At 37.3% G+C, this 17,667-nt stretch overlaps 1 protein-coding gene across 2 annotated transcripts in view; it reads right to left on the bottom strand.

Annotated features, from left to right (window-relative positions):
- COL14A1 (collagen type XIV alpha 1 chain) overlaps positions 1–17,667 on the bottom strand; it is a gene marked incomplete at its 3' end in the record, with an annotated part of 1,869,522 nt that overhangs the window by 1,461,578 nt on the left and 390,277 nt on the right. For both annotated transcript variants that reach the window (XM_044066920.1, XM_044066919.1), the window contains 1 exon segment: positions 12,970–13,125. In XM_044066920.1, the coding sequence (XP_043922855.1) occupies positions 12,970–13,125 (156 nt within the window).

Here is a 17,667-nt window from a genome sequence, read left to right as displayed (position 1 = left end):
GGAATTTAAAGGTAAGGCGTGATAGCTGAAGACAGGAGCAAGCAGCAACTGGTGACCAGTGGGCTTCTTTTGGGGATAGAACATGGGGTACTGAATTAGTAGAATGGCAAATAAAATGACATATATATTGCTAATAGTTGTTTGGAGTGTGTAGGTATTATCACATTGGTTTAAGGCAAACATGGGTAGGGCACTAGGTTAATGCTTTCTATTGGACTGGATATCATTGTGGTCAAAATCACCATCATGCTGGTCTGCTAGTGGAAAGCAGAAACTGCTGTTGCGGGAAACTAGGTACTTAACTGTCCAAAGACTACTTGTTGGTCTTGTGGCAGTAACAGTTACAGGGAAGTGCCTGGGTTCAATCCCCAGATAAGCATCAGTGTTTTACTTTCATAGTCAGTTGTTCATACAATACTAGTTATCATTGGCCATTAGTTAGAGGAAACAGGATTATCAAGGGGGTCAGGGATTGTTATGAGTTATGCTGCTTTGAGCCACTGAGTTAAGCAAAACATGCTTACCAGTTTTGGTACATTAACTGCAAGTTGATTGCTGTGAACTTACTCTCACATTTTATGAGGTTTTCTTGTAATGTTTGAAAATAAGAAGACAAAGTGCCATTTCTAAGACAGAATATGTGATGTCCACAGACAGTTAATTCAGAACAAGGCAGATGAGAGCTTTTTTAGATATTTATTACAGCTGAGAATAACAGGGGCCCAAAACAGATCCTTGAAATACCCCTGAGGTGAAGGTGCTTAGATGTGGTGAAATCGTATTAGTGGCAACTGTGAAAGTTCTATCTCGGAGATGGGACCATCACCAAAACATTCTAAGCCTCCCAGTGCACATCATACATCTCTTAAAAGATCTACTAATGACTAAAGCCCATTTCTAATAAAATAGACTTATTCCAGCCCATGGACAAAAATGTACCAACATGAAAATTAAACAAAAGACTGAAAAAAATGAAAACACACCACACGCTCCAGAGACCTCAGCCTCATTACCACAATCAACAGAACATTGTGGAGGGACAGGTTGATAACCCAGAGACTGCCCATGCTATAGAATAGACTTCCCATACATGTCAAGCAGAGCACCTCACTGGCTCTCTTCAAGAGAAATCTTGATGAGGGGATAGGAAACAGAAAATTCACCCCAGGGATCACTCCAGTGGATCTACTCGATAGAGGCACTGGGAGCTAAGGTCAGGTGGCATGATGCCAGGGTAATCCTATGGGCTAGGCTTGTAAAGGCTCCAGGGCCAATAGCCTAGTACACACCTATGAACCTATGAACCTATAAACATGCTCCATAATTCTAACTCTGAGATCACTGTTACTCAAGTAATAGCATGATGACACTTAAATTCCTGCTCAGTAAATTCCCAGCCAGCAAAGTCTAGAATCAATAAACTGGCTACTACCACTTAATCAGGGTGCAAACAGCTATTCAGTATGTACTACCTTAAAGGGACTTCCATAGTTTATATTCTGCAATTACATGCTAAGTATACAATTGTTACAGAATTGCACTCCCTCAGGAAAAATATTTCTGGGACATTTTTAAATGTGTTTCTTGGTCAGCTGAAGCTGAAGGGGCCACAGAATGTTGAAATTATTCCTAAAATGTTCATATCAAGATCCCAGAAACCCTTTTGTGGGCCATGGATAGTAATACAAAATTTTCTTAATAAAAACAACTGAAAAATTCCTGGGGTGTCACATTGTTGCAGTGGTTAGCACTGCTGCATCAAACTGCTTGGTGCTCTAGTTTGGTTCTCAGCTAAAGTACTCTCTATACAATTTCTGCATATCCTCCCTGTCTCTGTTTTTGCTGGATGAATTAATTTCATCCCATATTTCAAAAATGTGCTGTAGATGAACAGGTAATCCTCTACATTGCCCGTGTGCATGTGTGTGTGTGTGTGTGTGCGTGTGTGTGTGTGTGTGTGTGTGTGTGTGTGTGTGTGTGTGTGTGTGCATTTGTGTGTGTGTGTGTGTGTGTGTGTGTGTGTGTGTGTGTGCGTGTGTGTGTGTGTGTGTGTGTGTGTGTGTGTGTGTGTGTGTGTGTGTGTGTGTGTGTGTGTGTGTGTTTGTGTGTGTGTGTGTGTGTGTGTGTGTGTGTGTATGTGTGTGTGGTACCCTGCATGGGCTGCCACCCAATTCAGAGACAGGCTTTGGCTCCTTGACCTTAAATTAGATTAATCAGGTTATCTTAGAAGGAATGAATGAAAACCTCCATCCTAAATGTGAATACATCAAACATTAAATGTGATATACTAGAAACAGCAAAATATGACATCTTACAAGCTACTAGGATCTGGATGAAAGACAAAATCTGCTTTTCTGATCATATATCCTGAAATTATAGTATTTTTCTGGATAACAGACCGTGACAATAGGGTGGACGAGGAGACTTGACAGCTAAAAAGAATTTGCAGGCTTCATTATTTAAAAGAATCTGCTGTTCTAATAAGGAGATCACTCAGATTCCAGTAAGAGGCTCTACCAAACTCCTTGTGAGATTGTTGTACATAACCTCTCATCCTTGATTATGATGCCTGAGGAAATGATGTAGTTAACTACAACTGCAAAGATGCAGCAATATCTCTTGGGTGATTTTAATTTGAACTGGATGTGGTGTAACAAGGACCCATTAATTAGCTCTATGATAATTTATGACCTGCACAAGGAGTTAGGGAAACCAGAAATTCTAATCTTATTTTGGGTAATAACATGTTACTGGATGCCATCTTAACCACCAAAGCTGGCAAGTGCAGCAGAACACATTCTGCCTAATTTATTCAAGGGCCACTGTCCCGTCTTTTTACTGGCTATTCAATAAAACGAAAAATAAACAACTTTATGTTAGGGGTACATCGATTGATCACCCCACCTCAAAAGAAAATCATTTACTAGCTAAACTTGAGTTTACTAATTGGAAATTGCTCTTGTGTAAAAAGAAGAATTTCCTGCCCTGGAAGTCTTCACTGATATAGGCAGTATGGTAAAAGGTAAATTATTCTCATTAAGACTGAGAAGACATTGGGGACAAATGTCTTAATTTTCGGTTGCTGTGAAGGTAGACCTGAATGACAGGGGCAGAGCCTGAAGAAAATGGATACGTTATCATCCTGTTCACCAAGAAAATTCCCCTTTGCTAAAGAACTTATACAAAATAGACTCCAAAGTAGTGGAGATCGTTTACCTTAGGAATAAGCAGATGGATGCTGAGTAGACCACCTAGGTTATTTTGAAAGGCTACTGAAGAACTTGTGGGGAAAGTGGAATGTAAATATTTTTTTTCACCTAGCTCAGGTAATTCTGAACCTTCTTTGGATTCCAGGTTGGTAATTCTCTTTAGGTCACATGTTTCTGTAGTAGTCTCGAGACGGGATATAACAGGTAATATCCATATTCACCACTGACTGCCTTCTGGTGTAACACCTTGACCTCACTCCATATTACTTTTTAAATATCTCTAGGTCACAGATTCTTCTATTACAGTGAGTCTCATTCAAACCATGTAAAAGTCCTTGAGCCTCTCCTATATATATATATATATATATATATATATATATATATATATATATATATATATATATATATATATATATATATATATATATATATATATATTTATATTCAGTTTGTGCCACACATGGAGCTCTAAAGCATTTAATTTCTGACCACAAATCCAATAAAGCAGGCAAAAATGATTGACATCTATCCTAAGGGAAAGACTTGCTCTGGTAGAGTTTTTAGTTGAATGTTGATAGGTTCATAGGTTCATAGGTAGGTACTAGGCTATCAGCCCTAGGGCCTATACAAGCCTAGCCATAACAATTCCCTGGCTATTTCTTCCCACACTATTTACTTCCCTGGACCCCTGTCTAGCAGGGTGACTGACGTGATCCCTGGGGCGAATTTCCTTTCTTCCATCCAATCGTCAAGGTTCCTTTTGAAGAGGACCAAAGAGGCACTCTGCTTGACATGTATGGGCAATCTATTCCAGAGTCTGGGGAGCCTATGGGTCAGGAACCTATCCCTCCAGCATGTTTTGTTTATTATGATGACAATGTTTAGATCCCTGGAGCGTGTGGCTCTGAGGGATTGGGATTTTTTTAAGTGTAGCATGTCCTACAGCTCTGGGTTTGACATGGCCTTGTATGTTAAGCAGAGATCGCCTCTGAGTAGACGATATGCGACAGAGTATAGCTGGAGTTTTTTAAGGTGGTCAGCGCAGGGCATCTGCTTTAGGCCTGTGATTCTTTTAGTGAGGTATTTCTGCGGCCTTTCCAGTTGTTGCAGATGTCTTGAGAGGTACATACCAAATGGGGCATTGTATTTTATAATGGGTCTAATGAGGGATGAGTACAGTGGGACAATGACCTCCTTTTTTCTGGATGAAAAGCCCTTTGTGATGAGGTGTGCCACATAGAAGGATTTCCTGACTGTTGTGGTGATGTGGTTATCGAAAGTGAGACCACTGTCCACCTGTGTCCCTAAGTCTCTTATCACACTTTCGGTATTTAGTGTACTGCCACCTATATGGTAATTCACGGGTACATGTTTTTTCCCAAAAGGATAACTATACTTGAATGTAGAACAAAAGCTGCTGTTAAAAAAAGAGATAATTAGTAGGACATATAACATATTGCACGATAACTTTAGGAATCAGTCAGAGGAGGTTGGAAAAGACTGAGAAGAGAAAATGGATAAGCGATTGAAAGGGAAGGAATGGTATAACATATATATGGTTCCTAAATTTGCAACAAAGTCTAGAAGATTTGGGATTTTTGCTTGGAAGTATTTACATAGTTGTTTATACCTTAAGCAATCTCCAAAGAATTATTTCCACAGGTCGATGGCAAAAGTTGGAGGTGTGATAGGGAAGAAAGAGATAACTGGGGACATATGTTTTGGGAGTGTAATGAGTTTTTAGACTTTACAGTTTTCTTACAGAGTACTCTGTTAGAAATAAATATGGGGTGAGCAAATGGGTGTAACTAAGGAAATTATTTTTTGAGCTGGGATACATGATCTGAACTGCCTAAACATAGTAAGGCCTTGTTAAGTTTAATTCTGGTGACTGCCAAAAAAGGAATTACTAGAAAATGGAAAATAAAGTCTAAAACAACTATATCTGAAGTATTGAATATTGTAACAGAGATAAAAGAATTGGAAATGAGATCTTCAGAAAAGGGTCAATGCAAATTACATAGAAAACATGGAAATTGTAGGAATAATACATGCAGAATAATGTTTTAGAGGAGTGACATTAAAAGGAAGGGAGGAATTGATCAATTTATGTAAGTTGGAGTGATGATAATTATACAAAATAATATATGTGATATATAATGTCTGCAACTGGGAATAGGTTAATATGGTTTGTTTTATTTTATATAAATGTATGCTTGCCTATATGTTAAGTGATAATTCAATAAGGGTGTTCAAAAAATGAATGATCAGCATCTGTCAGTCATGTTCCTTAACATTATGTATCCAGGGTGGCTCCTTAACATTTTGTATCCAGGGTGGCTGACCCCTTTTCCTCACCCTAACTAAGCCTCTGAGCTCACATTATTGTGTAAGTGTAAGTGTAAGTATGTTGATATATTCCATGAATTGGTCATAGGGCAAATCGTACTATCTTTATTTATAAATGATAATGTACTTGACTTGGCAGAACAGGCAATCACAATGAATGCTGGTGACTTCTTATTAAAAGAAGTAAAATCAGCTGATGAGATAAAGGAGAATATACAGTATGACTTTACTAAGCAATGTCCTTAACTTCACTATAATCCACTGTTTGATACAACCAAGACCTCAGGCATACTCCCTGATACAGATCAAAACTGAAATGAATCTTATGATCTTTGTGTTAATGAACTGCTGAATGCTCTATTAAGCACATTTGTAGTTACTAGTATCTTGGGGTATTGCTGGACCATAGCCTATCCTTTAAGCACCGTATGGAGCTAATGGTTGAACTTGATAAAGTGCTGACACAATTAAAATTAAGTTACAATTGTAGTACCTTTTTATTCCTAAGTTAAGAAGTGACACTGGGATTAACATTTTTTTCCAAGTTAGAAAATTCTCATCTTGTAATGGCCCTTCACACCTCACGAAATAATAAAATGCTGCAAAGTTCTGCCAGAAAAATATTTTGTTTTAGATGTTGTTACACTTTCTGCCCCCCCCCCCGTACCTGCTGGCTGTCTTTGCCCTTTCTACTCTGGTGCTTCCATCTTGGTGCAAATTCATGGAGTGGGCTACTATTCAGGTAAGACGTTACACCAGATCCCTGTGATTTCCCCTTGTACATGGCCAGAAGTACTTCACTGAATACAATGAGCATGGTATAAGCTGTGGCCTGTTTTTGTGAGGCATGAAAGCCACAGTTGATTGTGTTTCCCTCAAACCAAATGCTACTGCAAGGATCTTGGGTCCCCATGATGGAGCTCATAAGAGAACACATATTCCAAGCTTCTCCTCTCCCACCAATGAAAGGTAAGCTGCCCCCTTCGACCCTCCCCTCCCCTCCCACCCAATGAAAGGTAAGCTGCAACTGCCCCTTCACTCCTCCCCTCCCCCATGAGAGGTAAGCTGGCACTGCCCCTTTACACTGCCCCTCCCACCTAATAAGAAGTAAGCTGGCACTGCCCTTCCCTCTTCACTCCTACACTCCACCCAATAAAAGGTAAGTTAGCGCTGCCCCTTCATTTCTCTCCCATCCAATAAAAGGTAAGTTAGCGCTGCCCCTTCATTTCTCTCCCCTCCCACCCAATGAAAGGTAAGTTAGTGCTGCCCCTTCATTTCTCTCCCACCCAATGAAAGGTAAGCTGGCACTGCCCCTTCACTCCTCCTCTCTCCTTCTCACCATTGAAAGGTAAGTTGGCACTCCCCCATCATTCTTTCTCTCCTACCCTATGGAAGGTAAGTTAGCACTGCTCCTTCACTCCTACACTCCACCCAATAAAAGGTAAGTTAGCGCTGCCCCTTCATTTCTCTCCCCTCCCACCCAATAAAAGGTAAGTTAGCGCTGCCCCTTCATTTCTCTCCCACCCAATGAAAGGTAAGCTGGCACTGCCCCTTCACTCCTCCTCTCTCCTTCTCACCATTGAAAGGTAAGTTGGCACTCCCCCATCATTCTTTCTCTCCTACCCTATGGAAGGTAAGTTAGCACTGCTCCTTCACTCCTCCACTCTCACTCAATGAAAGGTAAGTTGGCACTTCCCCTTCACTCCTCCCTCCCTCCACACTCAACTCTGCCAGTGCCTAGACCACTATTTGATCTCAGGTTATCTGTGTCATAAATATGGCCTTAGCCATCTATGCCATGGAGCCTAGTGTTTACTGACTCCAGGGAACATCACTACTTGACCACCCAACTTCCTTAACTTTCAAATAATTATATCTAAAATAAAGTTTCCCTTAACCTATACATTGAAAAATGCCATATACCATTTTACTCTGAGAGATTGAGTTCTTAGAAACAAAGGGGCACATCCTGCAAGCATCCTTACTTTTAATCTCCTGGCTGTGTATGAAATTGCATTTTTTCCTCATAGGTTCTCATAGGTTTATTTCAGGCTCTTAGGCCATAAAGAACACTGACTCATTAAAATCAATTGCAAACACATTATTTCCGATCCAGTGATCAAATTTGCTTTTAAAACACTCAGTATTAGGTGGCAACTTAATATCGTTTGATTTATGATTCCAAATTCTAGGAATTATTTCAGTTATATAATTCCATTTTAGTTGTCTTTTACAATAAAAAGTATTAAAATTGTTATTATCACATTGGTATCTTCTCATGTTAACAGAGAGACTGATAATATATTCATTGTAATAATTCTTCCCTAAAAATTTATACATACTTATAGCTTTTCCTCTAGTAAGCTTATAAGGGGTATAAATAAATTTACAGTTTTGATCTATCAGAATAAGATAACTGATTAACTGAGGGTATTCCTTTTGTACATTTTTGTTGAACAAACTCCAGTACCACAAAGTTATGCCTATTATATTGGCAGAAAGTGCTACTATATTCTAAAACAGTTTAGATGTACATCTTATATAATTTAACCAGTTTTTCTTCAGCTCATATAGATAAAGATCGAAATGTTAATAATAATGATGCACATTTTTATAATAGTGACATGACATAAAAAAGAAAACTCAGACAATTTGTATGTGCCCAAAATCCTTAAAGCAAATAGTTCCAGATAAAAGCGTATTGCTTAAAATAAATTTGGCCTGATTCCAGGATTGTCAAAATACATTATTTTACACTTGTCAGGGCTGAATTTCACTCCTACATTGTTTACCCAAGATGAAAATTGTCCCAGAAATTCAAATATAGATCCTGAGAACCCATCCTTATCATGTATAAATCATTTACAGTCACTGGCATATTTAGCTTGCCAACTCTGATTGTTTTTAGGACTCATTGAAAGTATTAAATTAAAAAGAAAGGCACCCTGTAGTAATCTAGACAACATAGGGAAGAAGCCAGAATGGCACCCTTTGAGTGCTACATATTGAGAATGACCAGACAGCCAAAGTATAATTCAATTAATTAAAAAAGGGATTATACTATTCTTTAATGTATCAATTATTGAAGTATGTGCAATTGTATCAAAAGCCTTAGCCAAGTAAACGTAGATAACAACAACAACAATTGTTAATGAATACTTGAGATTCCAAGTTACTTAATCATAGAACTCCACTAAATTTGTGAGTACTGATATACCAGGAGCAAACCCATGCCAATATAAGTCACTACATCTGTTATGAGTCATTGAGTCAGAAAGTAAATTTTGTAGTACTCTTTCATAATGCTTATATAAAACAAATGTAAGACTTATTGATCTGCAATTATGCATGTCCCTTGTGTTTCCCTTTTTATAAACAAGTGAAATCATTGTTTTATTCCAAATGGAAAGTGCTATCCTATTATGTAGCAAAGTATATGCTTATGCAACACTGGCAAAAAAAGTATTCCTCAAGCCATGAATCATCACAGGAATAAAATCTGTACCCACAGAAGTTTTATTTCTTAACTTATTTAATACTTTAGAAATCAATTAAATGTTTATTGTTGGACAAATCTTATTAGCTGTCAAATTCAAGTCCAAATTAACCATTATGTACCCAAATTGTGATGAGTGAGAAAAAATATTAAACTCATAAGCAATTCTATTAGGATCAATTGTCAGTTCCCTAGCTTTAAAAATGATGAAATAGAATCAGTACTCATTGTAACAGAATTAATATATTTATAAAACAGTTTTTATTAGCTAATGATGATGATAAATGGTTTTCATATGCCGGCTTTTTACTATTTATAAACCTTTATTTTTTGGTAATACAATTTAATCTAAATTTAGTATGTGGACCAGGATTTTTTTTCATTTATTTATTTTGTACCTGGTTCCATTGTAAAGCTTGAAACATACAAAGCACACCAATAAATTCCCAAAAAAAACAGTCAGGAACTAAGCAAAATAGCTGCACATTCTTTATTACACACTTCTGGTACTTCGGCTAAAAAGCCTTCAAGGAATAACACCATACATTGCTGCAGCCTATTTAAATCCCACCAATTAAATACGCAAATACCTCCATAATCACCAAACACTTAAATACTAAAAATCACCACCCAGTCTTAAACACACAGTTCCCATTATAAGAAGTGAAGATCAGACACATTATTAAATACAAGTCTTCCCTATGTCACAAAATAACTATATATATAAATGCATATTATTTTATATTAAATTAAGTTAAATATATGCATATATTCTACCAACTTCACAAAACATGGCAGCGCTATGTATTTCATGTAAATACATTAAGTTATATAAACACGTACATAATATAAATGTCTGAATAAATAAATATGTAAACTGGTCACATCTTTTACATATCCCAGTTTAACTCTAAACTGAACACACATGAATGCATAGTCCCTAAATTAATAATAAGTTTAGCTTCCAACTTTAATAATCTCTGAATGAATCCCCCCCCCCCCCATATTATTAACTCCAAAAGGTCTGACCAGGATGTAAAAACAAAACTGTCTATATTTCTTTCATGAACAGAACATAAATGCTGGGTCACTGCACTCTCTAGCCTCAAATTCCTAATATCGCCCAAGTGTTCCAATATCCTCGGTTTAACTTTCCTTTTCCTTTGCTCAATATACCACATGGTCGGTGAACAACCACAACCAATAATGTAAATGACTCCATGTGAGGGAACTATGTGTTTAAGACTGGGTGCTGATTTTTAATACTTAAGTGTTTGGTGACTATGGAGACATTTACATATTTAATTGGCTGGATTTAAATAGGCTGCAGCAATGTATGGTGTTATTCCTTGAAGGCTTTTTAGCCACAGTATCAGAAGAGTGTAATAAAGAGCATGCAGCTATTTCACATAGTTCCTGACTGTTTTTTGGGAATCCATTGTAAAGCTTACCAGATTTTGCTCATTCATTCATTGCCCTGGAAGGTGTAAGCTCTTTGCTGAATGTGTTCATTTGTGATGACAAAGAGGGGGTTTCTGCTTGACCATTAACTCTTGCCACTGCATATGCACCAGTATCACAATCAGACTATGATGTACAATTGTCTTTTGTGAGGGTGGGTCACTCACTTTTTTTAGTAATCTTACCTAGCAGCCAGCAGTTCTGAGTATTTTCCAATTTCCACCAGGGACTGTATGAAGAGAAGTGGACTGTAGAACATATTCTTACTCCCTCTCTCCCCCAAGAGACCTGAATAGAAATGAGTAGACACTGCCTCATGATTCCTTTCCCTTTCTTCTCCAGCTCCTTCAGTATTTAGACCTCTAATCAAACCTGGGTCATCGGGGTCATAGGGTTTTTCTCTCTATGCCAGATAACTGACCAACTCAGGGCATTTGATAAAGTGACTTCTGCATGCTAGAATCATAAGCAGTGAAAAAATATGGGAGAGCTTAACTGCAGTCTGGTAGAATATCTTCCTGTGGATTACAGATATCAGTTCAATGGTGTAAGAGCCAACAGTGTCTGTTGCTTTATTTGTCATCTGCAACTGCCTCTTTCTGGAATGATAACTGTTATTTAAATGACTGTGTATAAGAGTTTTAAAAGCTGAGATACTATTTATTTGTATAAAGTACGATTAGACTTGTAATAGTGTTTGTTGGTATGTAACACTGTGTAATAATAACTAAATATGTGAGATATAATACTGATGTTCTATATATTTTAAAATGTGCCACTGGACATATATACTGTTGTATTGTCTTTTGTACATTTTTGTATTTGGCTTTTGTGCATTCTAGCCTGGATCATGGATTAAAGAATTTGTAGACCAAGATAATTTTAGGGTAACAGTCTGCCCACCTGAGAAGCAACGTAAAGGTACTTTCCTAAACCACATATTTATTTTGTCAGCAGGCATAAAATTGCAAACCATTCAACAAGACACTATAATTTTTTCTACAGTGTTTGAAATAGAAATAATTTGGTTATCTTATTGTATGACACAAGTTATAGCAGGTTTAAAAACACACTATTAAAAATAATAAAATGAAAAAGCAAAGAAGGGTACCATGTTGAGTGTGATCTATGTTATAGTTTCATACCTTCATAGGAGGCTACTAGGCTAATAGCCCTAGGGCCCTTATAAGCCTAGTCAAGTTCAACCCTTGTTCTCTTAAGGGTCTAAAGATATGGTGTATGTTATAAGCAGATCTAAATCACACCTACTGCACCATCTAAGAGGGACACAGGTGAAACCCCTGGGGTGAATTTGCGGTGTCCCATCCAATCATACAAGTTACATTTAAAAAGGGTTAACAAGGGGCTCTTTTAACCTGTATTGGAAGTTTATTTCAGAGGCGATGCAACAACTGAGAGGCATATCTGTCTCTCCAGCAAGTCCTTTTGATGTCACATGCTAGGTTAAGGTCCCTAGAGTGAGTGAATCGTGTACCCTTTGACTTAAGAATGTGCAGCATTTCCATTAAGGCAGGATCAGAGGTTGCTCTGTATGCAAGGCACAGGTTGCCTCTGATTAGTCTATAAAATACAGAGTAAAGTGACAGTGATTTCAGTCTGTCTACGTAATGTACAATAGCTGTAAGACTTAGCAAAGGACACCTGACACCATGTTCTTTCAATCTTCAAATGACTGGAAAAATAGACCATGTCTAAAGTTTGTTTGTGTCTTTCGGCTTTTCCCGGTTAGGGGTCGCCACAGCGGAACTCCGGTCCGCTAATGATTGGCAGTAGATTTTTACGTACTGGCTTGCCGGGCCTAATGCACAACCTTCAGCGAAGGAACGCCTATTCACGCATGTCGCCACACAGAAGACGCTCTAACTGAGAATCGAACGGGCAACGTCTAACTGTGAGGCGACAACGCTACCGCAGCACCACCACGTCTAAAGTACTTTTTGAAAATGTAGTTTTAACTAATTGACAAAGAACATTCCATCTAACTCTTTCTGAGGAATTATGGAAATGCATATTCATGTTAAATCTGAAATTGCTGGCTTTTGCATTAAACCCTGTTAGATCATTTAGACACTCAAAATGCTTTAGTTTTATCCCTAAAAAGACACTCTGTGGAAAAACAGCTAATTGCTCAAAAGTTGCTCACCAAACAGGCAGCAAGGTTTTATGGGGCGTACAAAGCTGTAAAGAATAATTAGGCAGAGAATAAAAACAACACATCCACATTGTTAATGCTGAAACAAATCTGTTAAAATATTAACACAAAATTGTCCGTATGTAAAAACGTTATAAAATAATACCTGTCGCTATATTAATAAGCATGAACTTCCAACACAGTAACCTCTGGCATGCAGAAGATAAACAGGAGTTATTATACAGCAGTAAAACATTACATACCCTGCATTAGATCTCATTTATTTATTGTGATATTTTTACCTATTCGGATTTGATCTGAGCTCACAGTGAATGCACTGACAAGATTTTCAAGGAATGTTCGGACCAGCTTGAAGTTAAGCCTGCCAATACTCCAGGAACCATCCACCAGAATGACAATATCTGCAATTGCAGAAGTCTTGCAAACAAACTGTCCATCTGAAAAACAAACATAAATACATTTTGTAGTGTGCTATCCTGCATGCTACAACATGTAGCGGGGCAAGGTGAACCTGGCAAAGCTTCAGTGATGAATATTAACATGCAGTTAATTTTACTGCTTTCTCATGCATTGCTGAAAATGCTCGATTCTGTAGCACAGAAATAAAACATAAATCTATACAATGCTTTAAATGTTTGTTCCTTGATTTAGGTATACATAATTCAAAAGCATCATTCAGTTCTGCCTTGAGAAGCTAGCTTTTCTATGAAGGGAAATGATCACCTACTGTCAGAAAAGTAAATCAGCATTACTAAGGTGGGGGAGGGCATGTCCTCTAATAGCTGCAAATTAAGAATATCTGCAGTGCAGATCACAGCACTGTACAACAAACGGACCAAGTTGCGAAGGTACAGAGGGCAGGCTGCCAGAGCAGCAAATGAATACATTATGTACTGCTCTGGTGCCAAGATGTTACAGTCAGTAGCACTGTTTGAGGCCCATGGCTGGATGACAAGGTCGTTGAACCTGCACTTCATGATACAATACTTTGGCATCATTGTGACAGTTTTTTTTTTTTTTTTTTTTTTTTTTTTAGTTTTTGCAATGAAGTTAAATTATCAATATACTGATTGTTTCTCGGAAAGCAAAATTTAGTTTTGATATAAAAACTAGGAAATTAAAATTATCTAGGAAATGAAAAAAAAAGCCATGGGCATAATGCATGAGATGAATAAACAGAATGGAATTTTGTAAACAATGCGTGACGTTTGTAGGAACAAAAAAGACATTCTGTCACTGACTGTTGGATGGCAGTTTCTTGTGTTTGTTGTGGTATTCATAAATCAATGCAGTATAAATAAAAACAGTACTGAGTGATTTAGACAGTAAGTTAATTACAAAACAAAACTGAAGAAAGGATATGTCTTCACAGAACGTTTTTCTAAATATATTAAATTCAATAACAAATGCCTACACTTCTGATATAATTGCATTCTGATGTGCAGAGAGCCTTTTCAACTTTAGATATTTTAGTTCTGTAAAACAGATAAAATCAGCTAAGCAATTTTATTAACTATTAACAATAAATGCATGCAAGCCTCCTCAAATTCTAAGCATTCTAAAATGTTTTAAGTAGTTCAAGTCTGCAATAATGAAACACATGACACCTCCTTAAAAAGGAACATTTCAGGGTCACAAGTTTATTTTGATAAACAAAAACGTGTGTGCAAACTGCATTAACTCAGTACACTATCTTATAAACAGCAGTCTGAGATTGCATTTCAAAGTACAGTGTAATACAGACATATGTTAAGTGCCAGACTTCATACATAAGGCTTTTAAGCATTGCCTTGCAAAAAGTGCACACCATATTCCGCACCCAGTAATGCAGTCCTTTAATCCCACAGATGACAAGCTTTTATACACTGCCTGCTGATGTTTAATACAAGCATATGGTAACAGCAATGTTGTGGGAGTAAAGGCTGAGACATGGAAAGTATAATACAGGAAGCAGTGACCAGACAAGTGATAAACAAAGGACCATGGGAATAATCAGAGACACTGTAATTGCGAGCAAAGCAAAATGATGGACACCAGAAACAGTGAAAAGCAAAAGGAAAATTTAAGATAGTCACACTGAAACACTGGAGGTTTTGCTCAGCAAAGAATGGTGGTTGTTGGGGGGTAAAGGATCAATCCAAGACAAACATGCAGGTTTCTACAGAAAGGTCCTAAAACTTGCACTGAAGTACTACATGGGAACGAGTGGTCACTATGATGCACAGATTGAAGAGCACAGCATATGTCCTTAGCAAAAGTTGCTGAAATCTGCAGTTAAATATTGAACTTTGTGTTGATTTATATTTACATATTTGATAAGTTTGGTAGTCACACGGTTCATTAGTAGGTCGTAGGCACACAATCCAGGAAACTGTTGAGGAGTCTAACCATGTTTCTTCAGACTGCAATGGAAGCTGACTTCAGTTGACTTTTTGGATTACAGTAAGTAGCTCAACAGAGGTGTATAACCTGAACCATCTGTGCTGTAGAACTGATATATTCAACCAATTAGCAGAACAAAGTAAAATACTCAAACATCAGTAGGCAAAATACTGAACTCAAAATATATATTCAGCTTCATGCACGACATTGTGATTACGTGACAGTGATAAGAGAGCTGATACTACAAAGGACATTGTAGAAAAGATGAAAACATATAGGATGTACGAGCCCAATGAGGAGGCACAAAAACTGAAGAAATGTTAACAGCGGTAACAGAAGTCTCTTAATGGCAGAATGGTATCAGCACTTTTATGACCGATGGTAGAGAAGAAAGGTAAGAAGAAATGTGATAGAGTTCAGGATTAAAAGTGGGTTTTCTGCATTCAGTATAGGTGGGAAGGGAGGAAATACCTTGGGATAGAGTGCATCAGTTACATTTGTGCTGCAGTCAGGCATGACATTTGGTTAAGTTAAGCAATGATTAGGTAAGTGAGCCAGTGATTAAGCAGCATGAGTAACAGCACTGCCTGATAGATACACCTGTGGTAAAATCACTAAATAATAGAGGTAGCTAGCTACAGCTGGGTAGGGGGGTTACATCACTTGAAGAGACCAATAAAGGACTTTAAGATGTGATATGCAAGTAGTTTAATTGGAGAAAGTGGTAAAGATCTTTTAGATTTAGCTAATATGTAGAGTGAAGCATTTTGAAGGAAAGTATCATCTTGCATTAACACATCAAGGTACTCTGTGAAGGCCTGAATAAGAAAGAAACAAAGATCTGGTAATAAAAAAGCAGACATACCTTTTTTACATTCAGATGTAGCCTTTTAATTACAAGCCAGCTATCCTACTCCCAGAAGTCTGTATGTAGTAGGCAAAACAAAGCTACCACAGAACAGCTGCAGAATATAACCTTATTTTCTGCATACAGATGGTGATTTTGTTACCACACTACCAGATGAATATATTCTTAGTATGCAGTGAGAAAACAAGGAAAGCCTGGAATAATTTTCATACAAGTATTCCTGTAAGCAGAGAAATTAATATGCAGCTTAATCATAGATGGTGTCCTGAGAGGTGCTCAGCAACCACCTGGGGGGATGTAGACGCAAATCACATACAAGCTAGCTTGTTTAGCAGCAGAATGTGACTAGACTTTCAGAAATCTTTTTAAGGTCAATAAGGTGGCAGCAGCACTTCCTCATGTCTCATTTAGTGCAGCTATAAGTGAAAAACCCTTCTGTCTATCGATCTATCTATGTATCTATCTGTCTATCTATCTATCTATCTATCTAGGTAGGTTTGGCATAATGGTTAAGGTATTCACCTCCTAGACACACAAGGTACAAGGTTTGATGCTGACATCAGGATATTAGTTAAGCTTAAAATGGTGCCCCAGGGCAGTTAGTCCAATATTAACCTATGAACCTATCGACCTATATATTTATGGTGCTTGTTAACTGGGATAATCTGGCCGAGCAAGAAGCCCCCTTCTCTGTAAGTTCTTGGAAAGAAAAGCTACATAGATAAGAGCATATCACATACTTTGCATTAAATATAGCACTAAAATTCTAAAACCAAATTAAGTAAAAACCGACAGCACAACGGTTACAATACAACTAAAATGGTCTTAAATACATTAATAGATTGTAAGAACCAACTAAATCATTTTGATGAGAAGTAACATTAGACACTGCGAATTTTGGCCTGCATATAGGAAAATGTGTAGTCAGTACTACAACTATGAAATATCTGTTATACATATTTACGTCAGTGGCTGAGAGATTGGCTGGTAGATTACAGCTTTTTGGGGTGATAGAATGCACCCATCTGGTCAAAGACTGCAACCGGACACTTCAAGCATAAGGTACAAGGTGCAGACATCCATAAATAGCCTAGGCAGGAAAATGTCTGAAAGTCTGGAAAGGAAATTTCATTAGTTTACCTAAACTGGATTTAAATTTTTGAAAACAAATTTAGCTCAAAAATAAACTGGTGGGATGGGAACTGCAAGATGGGAAAGAACCTTTGTTCATCTGAATTGATTTAAAACATCTGAAAAACAAATTTGGCACCATACTAAACTGGTGGTATGGGAATTGTAAGATATGATAACGCATGGATGCCAAAGGTAAAGTAGGGTGAGATGAAAAAGACTGTGACACCTATTCATTTATACAAAATTATAGCTGCCAACAGCATGACAAATTGAAACCATACTACTGATGAAACATCTGTTGGCCAGAACCTTGAAAAACTTTAAGGTTAGAGATAAAAAAATCATTTTAGAGCTATTATTTTGAAATAATTTGCAGAGACTCAAAATATGATTATACCTTTGATATTGTTAATGTCACAGTCATTTTTATGCTCAGAATATACAAATTAATTTAACTGTGATAAGACACTAAAGTTAATTGTACATATTGTAAAAAAGTTCTGTTTTAATGTCACAGTCATTTCTATGCTCAGAATATACACATTAACTGTGATAAGGTACTAAAGTTAACTGTACATGTTATAAACAAGTGTTT

Source organism: Protopterus annectens, chromosome 3.part1 (genome assembly GCF_019279795.1).
Source record: "Protopterus annectens isolate FY-2018-M chromosome 3.part1, PAN1.0, whole genome shotgun sequence".
Taxonomy (NCBI): domain Eukaryota; kingdom Metazoa; phylum Chordata; order Ceratodontiformes; family Protopteridae; genus Protopterus; species Protopterus annectens.
Note: the sequence above shows the minus strand (reverse complement) of the source record. Positions and strands in the feature narration are given on the sequence as shown.